Source organism: Pseudophryne corroboree, chromosome 2, assembly GCF_028390025.1.
Source record: "Pseudophryne corroboree isolate aPseCor3 chromosome 2, aPseCor3.hap2, whole genome shotgun sequence".
NCBI classification, from domain to species: domain Eukaryota; kingdom Metazoa; phylum Chordata; class Amphibia; order Anura; family Myobatrachidae; genus Pseudophryne; species Pseudophryne corroboree.
In genome coordinates, this window is record NC_086445.1 from 1,001,503,294 (window position 1) to 1,001,518,729 (window position 15,436).

General features: G+C 47.4%; 1 protein-coding gene across 2 annotated transcripts in view; it reads left to right on the forward strand.

The window, feature by feature from the left end:
- The window catches only part of MORC3 (MORC family CW-type zinc finger 3), a 194,733-nt gene extending 189,430 nt beyond the window's left edge, over positions 1 to 5,303 (forward strand). For both annotated transcript variants that reach the window (XM_063956540.1, XM_063956541.1), the window contains exons 16-17: positions 1,652 to 1,779; positions 3,005 to 5,303. In XM_063956540.1, the coding sequence (XP_063812610.1) occupies positions 1,652 to 1,779; positions 3,005 to 3,164 (288 nt within the window). In that variant the 3' untranslated portion in view covers positions 3,165 to 5,303. The remainder of the gene's footprint in view (positions 1 to 1,651; positions 1,780 to 3,004) is intronic.
- Positions 5,304 to 15,436: the final 10,133 nt, after the last annotated feature.

Below are 15,436 nucleotides of genomic sequence, written 5' to 3' on the forward strand. Positions count from 1 at the left end.
CAAGCATATAATGTATGTGTAGTGTGGCAGTATAAAGGTAAATTGCATTAGTGAGCTCTGGATTCTGTGTGCGACGGGAGGGATCCACTCATACATGGAAGAAAAGGCAGCTGGGAAGTGGTGGTCGTTGTGCACAGAAAAGACACTTTCTTCTTACTAGAGACCATGATAAACAGCTCAGTGCTTGTGGACAGCGCATACATATTGCTGGGTTCTACTTATAACAACACTTGTGTGCTGTGCCACATTCAGCTGCAGAAGACATTTCATAGTCACAAATGATCTTTCCTGCTTCCAATAAATAACTGCATTCACTTGTATCCTGGGACCGCATAATAGCCCCAAACGCTATTCCGTTTTCAGCTGTCCTGCGGTGGAGCCAGGTGTCTGCCAGCTACCAAGCACAGCGCTGGTCCACAGGTAGCGTTCAGCAGGTAATTGCCTACACGCATCTCAGTAGTGTAACCACACATACTAACATGGTTTCATGTGGCGCTGGCAGGAGCCTGGGACAAGCCGGTTGGAGTAAGTGGTTGCTGGTGTTTGGCTGGTGGCAGAGAGTTACCCGCAGTGGGAGGAGTCAGTGACAGTCGGGTACTGGCAGTGAGAGGGAATATGTATAACCCAGGAGTGGCAAAATAGATCCATTCAAGTTGCTATAAGAAGAGTGACTTTTACACAAATCGGGACGACCTGGCAGCGTAAAGCCGTCCGGTCACAGTGTATGTAAGATTCAGTTCAGTAGCTCATCAGAACTACACCTGTTCCTATATCCCTGCCAGGGGCTTGCAGTAGTGGTTTGGGAGGTTGGCATGAGCAGATTGGAAGCATGAATGAATGTGCACAGTGTTGGCAAGCATGTTTCTGATGAGGCTGTGAGTATTGGTAAACCAATAGGCATATGCATACTAGATTACTGCGTTCTGCATTTATATGAGGTGCATCTTTAGAAATGTCAGTATTGCGTAGGTTTGAGCAACCCTACATACCGCAGAAGCTAAAATGTGTACTACTATAAACCTACATCCTGCCTCTAAGCACACAGTCTCCAGTGTCCCCAAGATAGTATTAAAGAGGAATAGATGTTTACTAGAATACTTTGGGGAGTCTGTCTTCACCCGCAGAACCTGGATCTGAATTCCATGAGAGGGGGAAGGGGGGGGGGTTAAATCCATAATATATTTATTACTGCTTGGGTGGATTTTATAGAAAACTCAGGAATGTCCGAAGACTGTTTTTGAAGGGACTGTGGGGCTTTTTTAAATAATAAATTCCAGGGTTCATCGTTCTCCTGGGTGGTGGAGGCAAAGGGCCTAAAGGTGGTGCCTTAAACTCGTCTAGTCCTGTAAACTCCCTTACTTTCTGCATGTGTCAGCCTATGGTTCCTGATGCAGAAGACGTATTGTGTATTTAGTGTTTCTACCCCCTACTAAATAGGTGGAAGCTGGGATACTGATTGAACCTTCGCATTATGTGAATTAAGCCCAGCTATCCTCTTTCCCTGTCGCCCTCTGTCATACCTCTCCTGGATTGTCAACTTTTGTGTCTTTGTTTTATGTAAAACAATGACAGTTTGTTCCCTCTTAGAATTTGACAAATCATGTGACTGACATTGTTATTCATAATTGGTTTTCATTGTGTGTATGACCAGATTGAACAACTGAAAAAAGAAAAAATGCAGCTGGACTCTCAAAATAACCAACTTAAGACCGAAATAGAAAAGTTAAAAGAAGCGACAAAGCAGAACGGTGCTTCCACAAGTACATCCGCAGATGAAAGGTGTGTAGTGGAATAGTCTCCTCACATGTAGCTCTGGAATACTTACTACATTTCCCTTCAATAAACCTTCACTCGTTCTTCTTTCACTTCTGCTCCTCCCACATAGGTTCCAAGATGAACATTAAGGTGTCAGGAATACTCTGTTCCTTACTGTTTTATTCTTTCTCTGTTTTTTTTGGTCGCTCTCTGTTGGTTCTTCTTTCTGCCTGTCTGTCGGTTCTGTAGTCGGTCAGTTTTGCAGTCTGCATGCCTGACGGTTTAGACTAATTATCTGACAGATTGTGTTTAACGCCTGGTGACTGCAATCATAAATTAAGTGGAAAGTCTAAGGGGGTCAGGGTTGGGTATGCTTGACCGACTGTCAGGAGGCGGTCATCCGCCGGGATCCTGGGATTCCCACGAATGGGAATAGTCCCTGTTGTTCGCCATGCCGACCGTCTGTACTGTCAGGGGGCGGGATGTAGGGGGGGGGGGGGGGATGTTGTGACAACATAACTGCATCCCGGGTGTCATACAGGTTGCACCTGAGACCATCTGCACAAAGTACTGATTTTCAGTACCTTGTGTGTGCGGGACCGGGTGCTGCAGCATAGGATGCAGGCTGGCATCAGCCTGATTCCGTTTCAGGGACGGGGGAGGGGGCAGCGATGGGCTCTGTTTGGAAAAAACGGAGGCGTGTCGCCGCTGTTTAGGGGTTGTGAAGTAGCCAGAGATCTGTCGTAGGACGGAGGTTTCCTGGCCTCTGCAACAGGCGGCTTGCACAGCACCACAGGTGCCGTAAGCCGCCCGATGAGCAGGAGGTGTCTGCTTGTAATAGACGCCTCCTGCTGCATTTACATACAGCGCTATCACTGCTGCTTCCAAGGAAGGAGCAGTGATGGCAAAACCAACTGCACCTGAATTACCCCCTAGGAGCAGATAATTGTGTATCTCATGTTGGAGGGTCTGCATTAAAGTGCATCTATTTCTATGCCAAATGCTGTCATTTGTAAGCATTTAGCCAGACAGCATTTGTTTCTCTTAATTAGGCCGTTCACCAGTAAAGAAGATCCTATACATGTTCTTTCCTAGGGCAGAGAATAGGGAGGGGGGGTGTGACAGCTGCACAGCTATAATAATTAAATTGTCGGTCATACGGTGCTCTAACATGAAATCTGCAGCTACACTATTGTTTGGGTGATGTGTATAAATGATCTACTTACTCTTTACACCTCTGCTCCTACAGCTCACAGCTCCGTGTCCTACGAGTAAACGTAGCCCAGTTGCTCACCATGCTGATGCCGGACCTGGATTTGCAGCAGATTGACTATGACGTCGATGTGATTGATGAAATTTTAGCACAAGTGCTAGAGCAGGCAGAAAAACAAGTCAATGGGAAGGAGTAGTGCAACCGCGCTATGTTGTATTGCTGTCGTTCTACAAACTGTGGCAGAAGAACTTTATTTAAACTGATTCTATGAACAAAAACGTTGGTCTGACTGCTGGGAAAAACTTCAAACCTCCGGCTTTTCTGGTCCCTGCAGCAGGCGTATTAATGATACATTTATAAGTGAAATAACCATATATTTTTTCAAAGATTATTTATGCATACTACTATTACCTCCCTTTTGTACACAGATCTTCAAACGTAGCGTTATCTGCTGTATTTTTTCATGTTTAAACTGCCAAACGAAGAAACAGAGAGTCAGTATTTTAAAAGTTTGCCAGGTAAGTTCTACAAGAAGCAAACTTTGTGCAAATGTCTGGTTTTCTATTGCAGATTTCGAAAATGTCTTCATAAAAAATTAATCTCTCCCTTTTTTAGCTTTTAGCCTTGCATTATGTGGATCAAAAGGGCACAGGACACCTAGTTGGGCACCTTACGCCCCGTGGTAATGATGAGGAGTTTTTGTACTGTTCATAGAATGTAGACCAGCCAGTTACACCCTTTGCTAGTAGCCATTAATATGCAGGGATCGTCGTGCTTCAGTGATGTCACTAGTCCTTTGTAAGTTAATAGACCAAATATTGGTTCAGCTCACAGAATGTCTAATGTGTAGGTGGCAGGTCTGTTTAAAAAAGGGGTCCATCGTGTGGCTTAAGTTAAAAATTACATGTCTGTACATACTGATAAAGCGTCAAGAGAATGACTACTGTATTGGCAGGGCTGGATTCGAGGGGGGCAATCAGGGCGAGGCCCCTCACCCGTAACACTACTCTCCCACCTACTACCGCTTGCCGCTATAGAGGGTCCATCTGTGGTCTCTCTCTGCCTAATGGGCTGCTATGTAATGCCCAGCGGTAGTGGCAGGAGAGACGTGACACACACACAATCAACTACTATGTCTTTGTCCATCTTTTTAGGTTGGATCTCCTTTAATATATGAACCTGTGATGTGTTTTAAAAGAAAATTTGGATAAACTGTCTGCTCCTTCGCTGGGATAAGAGCTTTTATATTTTCCAAATGTTTGGGTAAACCTTTCCACGTACTGACAGAACTGTAGGTTAGTGGAGTTTAACAGGAGCATGTGATATAATATAGATCACATCGTTAAATAGAAAACAAATGTCCTTTGAGTCCACGGTACTGGAGATTTCTTTCTGTTTCTAGAGGAACTTGTTTTGTTGACAAATCTCCTTGGAGCAAAACATTGCTTCTGTCACTTCCTAACGTTATGTGCTGTATTAAGCGGTACGATCACTAGCTTAAATGACTGATGGCCACAAGAATAGCTAACAATGAAAACGCAATGTCCACACCTCAAAGTGTGCAAAGCTTTAGGATCTTTTACATATACAGTATTTGAATATTGCAAGATTCTTTTGTATTGGATGAATCGTTGGCTCTAGTGGAAGGAACTGTTATAAAGGCCCGTTCCCGCCTCTTGTAATTCAACATATGAGCGTGGGCAATAAAGAAAAAGAATGTTAAAAGCCTGTCTACAAATCTATTATTATACATCCTTGTATTCTAGCTGTATGGACCCCTTAGATATGTGGAGGCTATGTACAGTGTTAGTGCAGTATAAGGATGCTTCAGTAATCTCTCTAGAACACAAGGAGTTATGCAATATTTTTTCTTTAAAGATCAGCTTTTGTTTTAATGCAGTCAATCGTCACCGTCAGTTAATGTACTGTATGTAAAAGGATTGTTCAAACGTGGACGGAAAACCCTACCCCCCCTTCCTCTTCCTACCCTTCTCTTTGTAGAGCTTAAAGAACCTTACCCCACCGGAGACCCAATGTTACACGTGGCTGGGTTGCCGGACTACCCTGGAGTAAAAGTGTATTTCTTACCATGAGCGCCCACCATAATCACAAGCTGCCAATCCATTCATTTCTTGTTCTACTGAGCTCCCAATATTTTTTTCAGACAATCTATTCATAATCTGTGCTTGATTCTTCATTTATGTTTAAAAAACAAAACAAAAAAAAACAGCCGTATGGTATGTCATAAATTTTTTTGTTTCCGCAAAATTCATTATATGTACGTATGTTCTAATGTAAATTACTTTAAAATATTTTTTTTAAAGCGTTCTAACAATATGTGTTTATGGTGTTTATTTATATTTTTGAAGTTTTTATTTTGCTTTTTTTTTATAAAACCTTTTTTTGGGGGGTTTCAATGACCTCCTATATTTAAAAAAAAATGTATAATAAAAAAAAGTGTCCTTATATTGGAAGATGATGACATTACTAATATACAATTTTGTGGACCAACCAAATAGTTGTGTACAGAGGCATGCGATCATTACTCGGGACATCATCACGTCTTGTGTTCTCCATCTTGCACTGTATCCTGGGTAATGTTCAGTGACCGCTGCAGCTCACCTAAACCTGATTCTCTCTTAAATATGTTTAGGTCAGCACATGGGCAAGTTACAGACCAAACTTCCTATATGATATACATACAGTATATGATGTCCTCAGCTTTCTTTCTCTAACATCCTAGAGGATGCTGGGACTCCGTAAGGACCATGGGGATAGACGGGCTCCGCAGGAGACATGGGCACTTTAAGAAAGACTTTGACTCTGGGTGTGCACTGGCTCCTCCCTCTATGCCCCTCCTCCAGACCTCAGTTTGATACTGTGCCCAGTGGAGACTGGGTGCTTTTCAGGAGCTCTCCTGAGCTTTCTGACAGAAAGTATTTTGTTAGGTTTTTTTATTTTCAGGGAGCACTGCTGGCAACAGACTCCCTGCATCGAGGGACTGAGGGGAGAGAAGCAGCCCTACTCTCTGAGTTGCAAGGTCCTGCTTCATAGGCTACTGGACACCATTAGCTCCAGAGGGATTGGTACGCAGGAACTCACCCTCGCCGTCCGTCCCAGAACCGCGCCGCCGTACCCCTCGCAGAGCCGGAAGATAGAAGCCGGGTGAGTATGAGAAGAAAAGAAGACTTCATGATCTTCACTGAGGTAACGCACAGCACTGCAGCTGTGCGCCATTGCTCCCATACACCTCACATACTCCGGTCACTGTAAGGGGGGAGGGGGGGGACCCCGGGGCGCAATATAAACCTCTTTTTGGCAAAAATATAACATATATACAGCTGGGCACTGTATATATGTATGAGCCCCCGCCAATTTTACAGTTTAAGCGGGACAGAAGCCCGCCACCGAGGGGGCGGGGCTTCTCCCTCGGCACTCACCAGCGCCATTTTCTCTCCACAGCACCGCTGAGAGGAAGCTCCCCGGACTCTGCCCTGCTTATACCACGGTAGACAAGACGGTTGAAAAGAGAGGGGGGGCACATAATTCGGTGCAAATTACATACAGCAGCGCTACTGGGTAAACATTAAGTTACTGTGTTATTCCTGGTTGTATAGCGCTGGGGTGTGTGCTGGCATACTCTCTCTCTGTCTCTCCAAAGGGCCTTGTGGGGGAACTGTCTTCAGAAAGAGCATTCCCTGTGTGTGTAGTGTGTCGGTACGTGTGTGTTGACATGTCTGAGGAAGAAGGCTTTGTTAGAGAGGAGCGGGAGCAAATGAATGTGGTGTCTCCGCTGACAGCGCAGACACCTGACTGAATGGATATGTGGAATGTTTTAAATGCTAGTGTAAACTCATTGCACAAAAGATTAGACAAGGCTGAAGCTTTGGGACAGTCAGGGTCTCAACCCATGCCTGATCCTATGTCGCAGGGACCGTCAGGGTCTCATAAGCGCCCACTATCCCAGATTGTTGACACAGATAACGACACGGATTCTGACTCCAGTGTCGATTACGATGATGCAAAGTTACAGCCAAAATTGGCAAAATCCATTCGATATATGATTATGGCAATAAAAGATGTTTTGCACATCACAGAGGAACTCCCTATCCCTGACAAGAGGGTACATATGTACAAGGGAAAGAAGCCTGAGGTAACCTTTCCCCCCCTCACACGAGCTGAACGAGTTATGTGAAAAAGCTTGGGAATCTCCAGATAAAAGACTGCAGATTTCCAAAAGGATTCTTATGGCGTATCCTTTCCCGTCAACGGATAGGTTACGATGGGAATCCTCCCCTAGGGTGGACAAAGCATTAACACGCTTATCCAAGAAGGTAGCCCTCCCGTCCCAGGATACGGCTACCCTCAAAGATTCTGCTGACCGCAAACAGGAGATTACCCTGAAGTCCATTTATACACATTCAGGTACCTTACTCAGACCGGCAATTGCGTCGGCCTGGGTGTGTAGTGCTGTAGCGGCATGGACGGATACCTTATCTGAGGGAATGGATACCCTAGATAGGGATACTATTTTATTGACCCTGGGGCATATAAGAGATGCTGTCCTATATATGAGAGATGCTCAAAGAGACATTAGTCTACTGGGTTCTAGAATAAATGCTATGTCGATTTCTGCCAAAAGAGTCCTATGGACACGGCAATGAATGGACAGGTGATGCCGACTCAAAAAGGCATATGGAGGTTTTACCTTACAGGGGTGAGGAATTGTTTGGGGAAGGTCTCTCGGACCTAGTCTCCACAGCTACAGCTGGAAAATCAAATTTTTTACCTTATGTTCCCTCACAGCATAAGAAAGCTCCGCATTATCAAATGCAGTCCTTTCGGTCACAAAGAAACAAGAAAGTGCGAGGTGCGTCCTTTCTTGCCAGAGGTAGGGGCAGAGGAAAAAAGTTGCACAACACAGCTAGTTCCCAGGAACAGAAGTCCTCCCCGGCCTCTACAAAATCTTCCGCATTACGCTGGGGCTCCACGGGCGGAGTCCGGCCCAGTGGGGGCACGTCTTCGGAGTTTCAGCCACATCTGGGTTCACTCCCAGGTGGATCCCTGGGCAATAGAAATTGTTTCTCAGGGTTACAAGCTAGAAATCGAAGAAGTGCCTCCTCGCCGATTTTTCAAATCGGCCCTGCCAACTTCTCCTCAGGAAAGGGAGATAGTGTTATATGCAATACAAAAATTGTATCTTCAACAGGTGGTGGTCAAGGTTCCCCTCCTCCAACAAGGAAAGGGATATTACTCGACCATGTTTGTAGTTCCGATACCGGATGGTTCGGTCAGACCCATATTAAATTTGAAATCCCTGAACCTATACTTGAAAAGGTTCAAGTTCAAGATGGAATCGCTAAGAGCGGTCATTGCAAGCCTGGAAGGAGGGGATTTTATGGTGTCCCTGGACATAAAGGATGCATACCTTCATGTCCCCATTTATCCACCTCATCAGGTGTACCTCAGATTTGCGGTACAGGACTGTCATTACCAATTTCAGACGTTGCCGTTTGGTCTCTCCACGGCCCCGAGAATTTTCACCAAGGTAATGGCGGAAATGATGGTGCTCCTGCGCAAGCAAGGTGTCACAATTATCCCGTACTTGGACGATTTCTTCATAAAAGCGAGATCAAGAGAGCAGTTGCTGAACAGCGTATCTCTTTCACTGAAAGTGTTACAGCAACACAGCTGGATTCTCAATATCCCGAAGTCGCAGTTGGTTCCTACGACTCGTCTGTCTTTCTTGGGCATGATTCTGGACACGGACCAGAAGAGGGTTTATCTCCCGATAGAAAAGGCCCAGGAACTCATGACTCTTGTCAGGAACCTATTGAAACCAAAACAGGTGTCAGTGCATCACTGCACTCGAGTCCTGGGTTAGATGGTGGCATCATACGAGGCCCTTCCCTTCGGCAGGTTCCATGCGAGGACTTTCCAATGGGACCTACTGGACAAGTGGTCCGGGTCACATTTACAGATGCATCGGTTGATCACCCTGTCCCCCAGGACCAGGGTATCACTCCTGTGGTGGCTGCAGAGTGCTCACCTTCTAGAGGGCTGCAGATTCGGCATTCAGGGCTGGATCCTGGTTCAAGCCTCCGAGGTTGGGGAGCAGTCACACAGGGAAGACATTTCCAAGGTCTTTGGTCCAGTCAAGAGACTTGTCTTCATATCAACATCCTGGAACTAAGGGCCATATACAACGCCCTACGTCAAGCGGAGACCTTACTTCGCGACCAACCGGTTCTGATCCAGTCAGACAACATCACCGCAGTAGCTCATGTAAACCGCCAAGGCGGCACAAGGAGCAGAGTGGCAATGGCAGAAGCCACCAGAATTCTTCGCTGGGCGGAGAATCACGTAAGCGCATTGTCAGCAGTGTTCATTCCGGGAGTGGACAACTGGGAAGCAGACTTCCTCAGCAGACACAACCTACATCTGGGAGAGTGGGGACTTCATCAAGAAGTCTTCGCACAGATTACAAGTCAGTGGGAACTGCCACAGATAGACATGATGGCGTCCCGCCTCAACAAAAAGCTACAGAGGTATTGCGCAAGGTCAAGAGACCCTCAGGCAGTAGCTGTAGACGCCCTAGTGACACCGTGTGTGTTCCGGACTGTCTATGTATTTCCTCCTCTTCCTCTCATACCCAAGGTGTTGAGGATAATAAGACAAAGAGTAGTGAGAACAATCCTCATTGTTCCAGATTGGCCATGGAGGACCTGGTATCCGGATCTGCAGGAAATGCTCACAGAAGATCCGTTGCCTCTTCCTCTAAGACAGGACCTGTTGCAGCAGGGGCCCTGTCTGTTCCAAGACTTACCGCGGCTGCGTTTGACGGCATGGCGGTTGAACGCCGGATCCTAGCGGAAAAAGGTATTCCGGAGGAGGTCATTCCTACGCTAATAAGGGCTAGGAAGGACGTGACATCTAAACATTCTCCCCGAATATGGCGAAAATATGTTTTAGTGTGAGGCCAGGAATGCTCCTATGGAAGAATTCCATCTGGGCCGTTTCTCTGACGTCCTAAGTGGATGCTGGGGACTCCGTCAGGACCATGGGGATTAGCGGCTCCGCAGGAGACAGGGCACAAAAGTAAAAGCTTTAGGATCAGGTGGTGTGCACTGGCTCCTCCCCCTATGACCCTCCTCCAAGCCTCAGTTAGGTTTTTGTGCCCGGCCGAGAAGGGTGCAATCTAGGTGGCTCTCCTAAAGAGCTGCTTAGAGTAAAAGTTTTATTAGGTTTTTTATTTTCAGTGAGTCCTGCTGGCAACAGGCTCACTGCAACGAGGGACTTAGGGGAGAAGAAGTGAACTCACCTGCGTGCAGGATGGATTGGCTTCTTAGGCTACTGGACACTAGCTCCAGAGGGACGATCACAGGTATAGCCTGGATGGGTCACCGGAGCCGCGCCGCCGACCCCCTTGCAGATGCTGAAGAGAGAAGAGGTCCAGAAATCGGCGGCTGAAGACTTCTCAGTCTTCATGAGGTAGCGCACAGCACTGCAGCTGTGCGCCATTGCTCTCAGCACACTTCACACCAACGGTCACTGAGGGTGCAGGGCGCTGGGGGGGGCGCCCTGGGCAGCAATGAAAGTACCTATACTGGCTAAAAATACATCACATATAGCCTCTGGGGCTATATGGATGTATTTAACCCCTGCCAGGTTGTCAGAAAAACGGGAGAAGAAGCCCGCCGAAAAGGGGGCGGGGCCTATTCTCCTCAGCACACAGCGCCATTTTCCCTCACAGAACTGCTGGTGGGAAGGCTCCCAGGCTCTCCCCTGCACTGCATTACAGAAACAGGGTTAAAACAGAGAGGGGGGGCACTTATTTGGCGATATGATTATATATTAAGATGCTATAAGGGAAAACACTTATATAAAGGTTGTCCCTGTATAATTATAGCGTTTTGGTGTGTGCTGGCAAACTCTCCCTCTGTCTCCCCAAAGGGCTAGTGGGGTCCTGTCCTCTATCAGAGCATTCCCTGTGTGTGTGCTGTGTGTCGGTACGTGTGTGTCGACATGTATGAGGACGATGTTGGTGAGGAGGCGGAGCAATTGCCTGTAATGGTGATGTCACTCTCTAGGGAGTCGACACCGGAATGGATGGCTTATTTAGGGAATTACGTGATAATGTCAACACGCTGCAAGGTCGGTTGACGACATGAGACGGCCGGCAAACAAATTAGTACCTGTCCAGGCGTCTCAAACACCGTCAGGGGCTTTAAAACGCCCATTTACCTCAGTCGGTCGACACAGACACGGACACTGACTCCAGTGTCGACGGTGAAGAAACAAACGTATTTTCCTTTAGGGCCACACGTTACATGTTAAGGGCAATGAAGGAGGTGTTACATATTTCTGATACTACAAGTACCACAAAAAAGGGTATTATGTGGGGTGTGAAAAAACTACCTGTAGTTTTTCCTGAATCAGATAAATTAAATGAAGGCACTCACACGCTTATCACAAGTGGCGTTACCGTCTCCAGATACGGCCGCCCTCAAGGAGCCAGCTGATAGGAGGCTGGAAAATATCCTAAAAAGTATATACACACATACTGGTGTTATACTGCGACCAGCGATCGCCTCAGCCTGGATGTGCAGCGCTGGGGTGGCTTGGTCGGATTCCCTGACTGAAAATATTGATACCCTTGACAGGGACAGTATTTTATTGACTATAGGCCGCACAACATTATCACCACATGTGGCGAAAATATGTTGCGTGGTGTGAGGCCAGGAAGGCCCCACGAAGAAATTTCAACTCGGTCGATTCCTGCATTTCCTGCAAACAGGAGTGTCTATGGGCCTCAAATTGGGGTCCATTAGGGTTCAAATTTCGGCCCTGTCAATTTTCTTCCAGAAAAGATTGGCTTCAGTTCCTGAAGTCCAGAAGTTTGTCAAGGGAGTACTGCATATACAACCCCCTTTTGTGCCTCCAGTGGCACTGTGGGATCTCAACGTAGTTCTGGGATTCCTCAAATCACATTGGTTTAAACCGCTCAAATCTGTGGATTTGAAATATCTCACATGGAAAGTGACCATGCTGTTGGCCCTGGCCTCGGCCAGGCGAGTGTCAGAATTGGCGGCTTTGTCTCACAAAGCCCATATCTGATTGTCCATTCGGACAGGGCAGAGCTGCGGACTCGTCCCCAGTTTCTCCCTAAGGTGGTGTCAGCGTTTCACCTGCACCAGCTAATTGTGGTACCTGCGGCTACTAGGGACTTGGAGGACTCCAAGTTGCTGGATGTTGTCAGGGCCCTGAAAACACTCTGGCATCAAGAGTAAGTGCGATGTCCATATCTGCCAGAAGATGTTTATGGACACGACAGTGGTCAGGTGATGCAGATTCCAAACGGCACATGGAAGTATTGCCGTATAAAGGGGAGGAGTTATTTGGGGTCGGTCCATCGGACCTGGTGGCCACGGCAACAGCTGGAAAATCCACCTTTTTTACCCCAAGTCACATCTCAGCAGAAAAAGACACCGTCTTTTCAGCCTCAGTCCTTTCGTCCCCATAAGGGCAAGCGGGCAAAAGGCCAGTCATATCTGCCCAGGGATAGAGGAAAGGGAAGAAGACTGCAGCAGGCAGCCCATTCCCAGGAACAGAAGCCCTCCACCGCTTCTACCAAGTTCTCAGCATGACGCTGGGGCCGTACAAGCGGACTCAGGTGCGGTGGGGGGTCGTCTCAAGAGTTTCAGCACGCAGTGGGCTCACTCGCAAGTGGACCCCTGGAGCTTACAAGTAGTATCCCAGGGGGTACAGATTGGAAATTCGAGACGTCTCCCCCTCGCAGGTTCCTGAAGTCTGCTTTACCAACGTCTCCCTCCGACAGGGAGGCAGTATTGGAAACAATTCACAAGCTGTATTCCCAGCAGGTGATAATCAAAGTACCCCTCCTACAACAAGGAAAGGGGTATTATTCCACACTATATTGTGGTACTGAAGCCAGACGGCTCGGTGAGACCTATTCTAAATCTGAAATATTTGAACACTTACATACAAAGGTTCAAATCAAGATGGAGTCACTCAGAGCAGTGATAGCGAACCAGGAAGAAGGGGACTATATGGTGTCCCTGGACATCAGGGATGCTTACCTCCATGTCCCAATTTGCCCTTCTCACCAAGGGTACCTCAGGTTCGTGGTACAGAACTGTCACTATCAGTTTCAGACGCTGCCGTTTGGATTGTCCACGGCACCCCGGGTCTTTACCAAGGTAATGACCGAAATGATGATTCTTCTTCAAAGAAAATGGACGATCTCCTGATAAGGGCAAGGTCCAGAGAACAGTTGGAGGTCGGAGTAGCACTATCTCAAGTAGTTCTACGACAGCACGGGTGGATTCTAAATATTCCAAAATCGCAGCTGTTTCCGACGACACGTCTGCTGTTCCTAGGGATGATTCTGGACACAGTCCAGAAAAGGGTGTTTCTCCCGGAGAAGAAAGCCAGGGAGTTATCCGAGCTAGTCAGGAACCTCCTAAAACCAGGAAAAGTGTCAGTGCATCATTGCACAAGGGTCCTGGGAAAAATGGTGGCTTCTTACGAAGCGATTCCATTCGGCAGATTTCACGCAAGAACTTTTCAGTGGGATCTGCTGGAAAAATGGTCCGGATCGCATCTTCAGATGCATCAGCGGATAACCCTGTCTCCAAGGACAAGGGTGTTTCTTCTGCGGTGGCTGCAGAGTGCTCATCTATTAAAGGGCCGCAGATTCGGCATTCAGGACTGGGTCCTGGTGACCACGGATGCCAGCCTGAGAGGCTGGGGAGCAGTCACACAGGGAAAAAATTTCCAGGGAGTGTGATATAGTCTGGAGACTTCTCTCCACATAAATATACTGGAGCTAAGGGCAATTTACAATGCTCTAAGCTTAGCAAGACCTCTGCTTCAAGGTCAGCCGGTATTGATCCAGTGGGACAACATCACGGCAGTCGCCCACGTAAACAGACAGGGCGGCACAAGAAGCAGGAGGGCAATGGCAGAAACTGCAAGGATTCTTCGCTGGGCGGAAAATCATGTGATAACACTGTCAGCAGTGTTCATTCCGGGAGTGGACAACTGGGAAGCAGACTTCCTCAGCAGGCACGACCTCCACCCGGGAGAGTGGGGACTTCATCGGGAAGTCTTCCACATGATTGTGAACCGTTGGGAAAGACCAAAGGTGGACATGATGGCGTCCCGCCTGAACAAAGCCTGCCACAGCCAAAATATGTAAATGCCCATTCCACAAGGAAGGTGGGCTCATCTTGGGCGGCTGCCCGAGGGGTCTCGGCTTTACAACTTTGCCGAGCTGCTACTTGGTCAGGGGCACACCCTGGCTGAGGAGGACCTGGAGTTCTCTCATTCGGTGCTGCAGAGTCATCCGCACTCTCCCGCCCGTTTGGGAGCTTTGGTATAATCCCCATGGTCCTGACGGAGTCCCCAGCATCCACTTAGGACGTCAGAGAAAATAAGAATTTACTTACCGATAATTCTATTTCTCGTAGTCCGTAGTGGATGCTGGGCGCCCATCCCAAGTGCGGATTGTCTGCAATACTTGTACATAGTTATTGTTACAAAAATCGGGTTATTATTGTTGTGAGCCATCTTTTCAGAGGCTCCGCTGTTATCATGCTGTTAACTGGGTTCAGATCACAGGTTGTACAGTGTGATTGGTGTGGCTGGTATGAGTCTTACCCGGGATTCAAAATCCTTCCTTATTGTGTACGCTCGTCCGGGCACAGTATCCTAACTGAGGCTTGGAGGAGGGTCATAGGGGGAGGAGCCAGTGCACACCACCTGATCCTAAAGCTTTTACTTTTGTGCCCTGTCTCCTGCGGAGCCGCTAATCCCCATGGTCCTGACGGAGTCCCCAGCATCCACTACGGACTACGAGAAATAGAATTATCGGTAAGTAAATTCTTATTTTTCTTCACTTCCTACAAACTGGAGTGAATTTGGGCCTAAAATTAGGCTCCATTAAAGTTCAGATTTCGGCCTTATCCATTTTCTTTCAATAGGAATTGGCCTCTCTGCCTGAAGTACAGACTTTTGTGAAAGGAGTACTGCATATTCAGCCTCCTTTTGTGCCTCCGGTGGCGCCTTGGGACCTTAACGTGGTGTTAAGCTTTCTTAAGTCACATTGGTTTGAACCACTTCAAACCTGTGGAGTTGAAATATCTCACTTGGAAGGTGGTCATGTTGTTAGCCTTGGCTTCGGCTAGGCGAGTTTCGGAATTAGCAGCTTTGTCACATAAATGCCCCTATCTGGTTTTCCATATGGATAGAGCGGAATTGCGGACCCGTCCTCAATTCCTACCTAAGGTGGTCTCATCCTTTCATATGAACCAACCTATTGTCGTGCCTGTGGCTAAACGGGACTTGGAGGATTCCGAGACCCTTGATGTGGTCAGGGCTTTGAAGATTTACGTGGCCAGAACGGCTAGGATCAGAAAAACAGAAGCACTGTTTGTCCTGTATGTG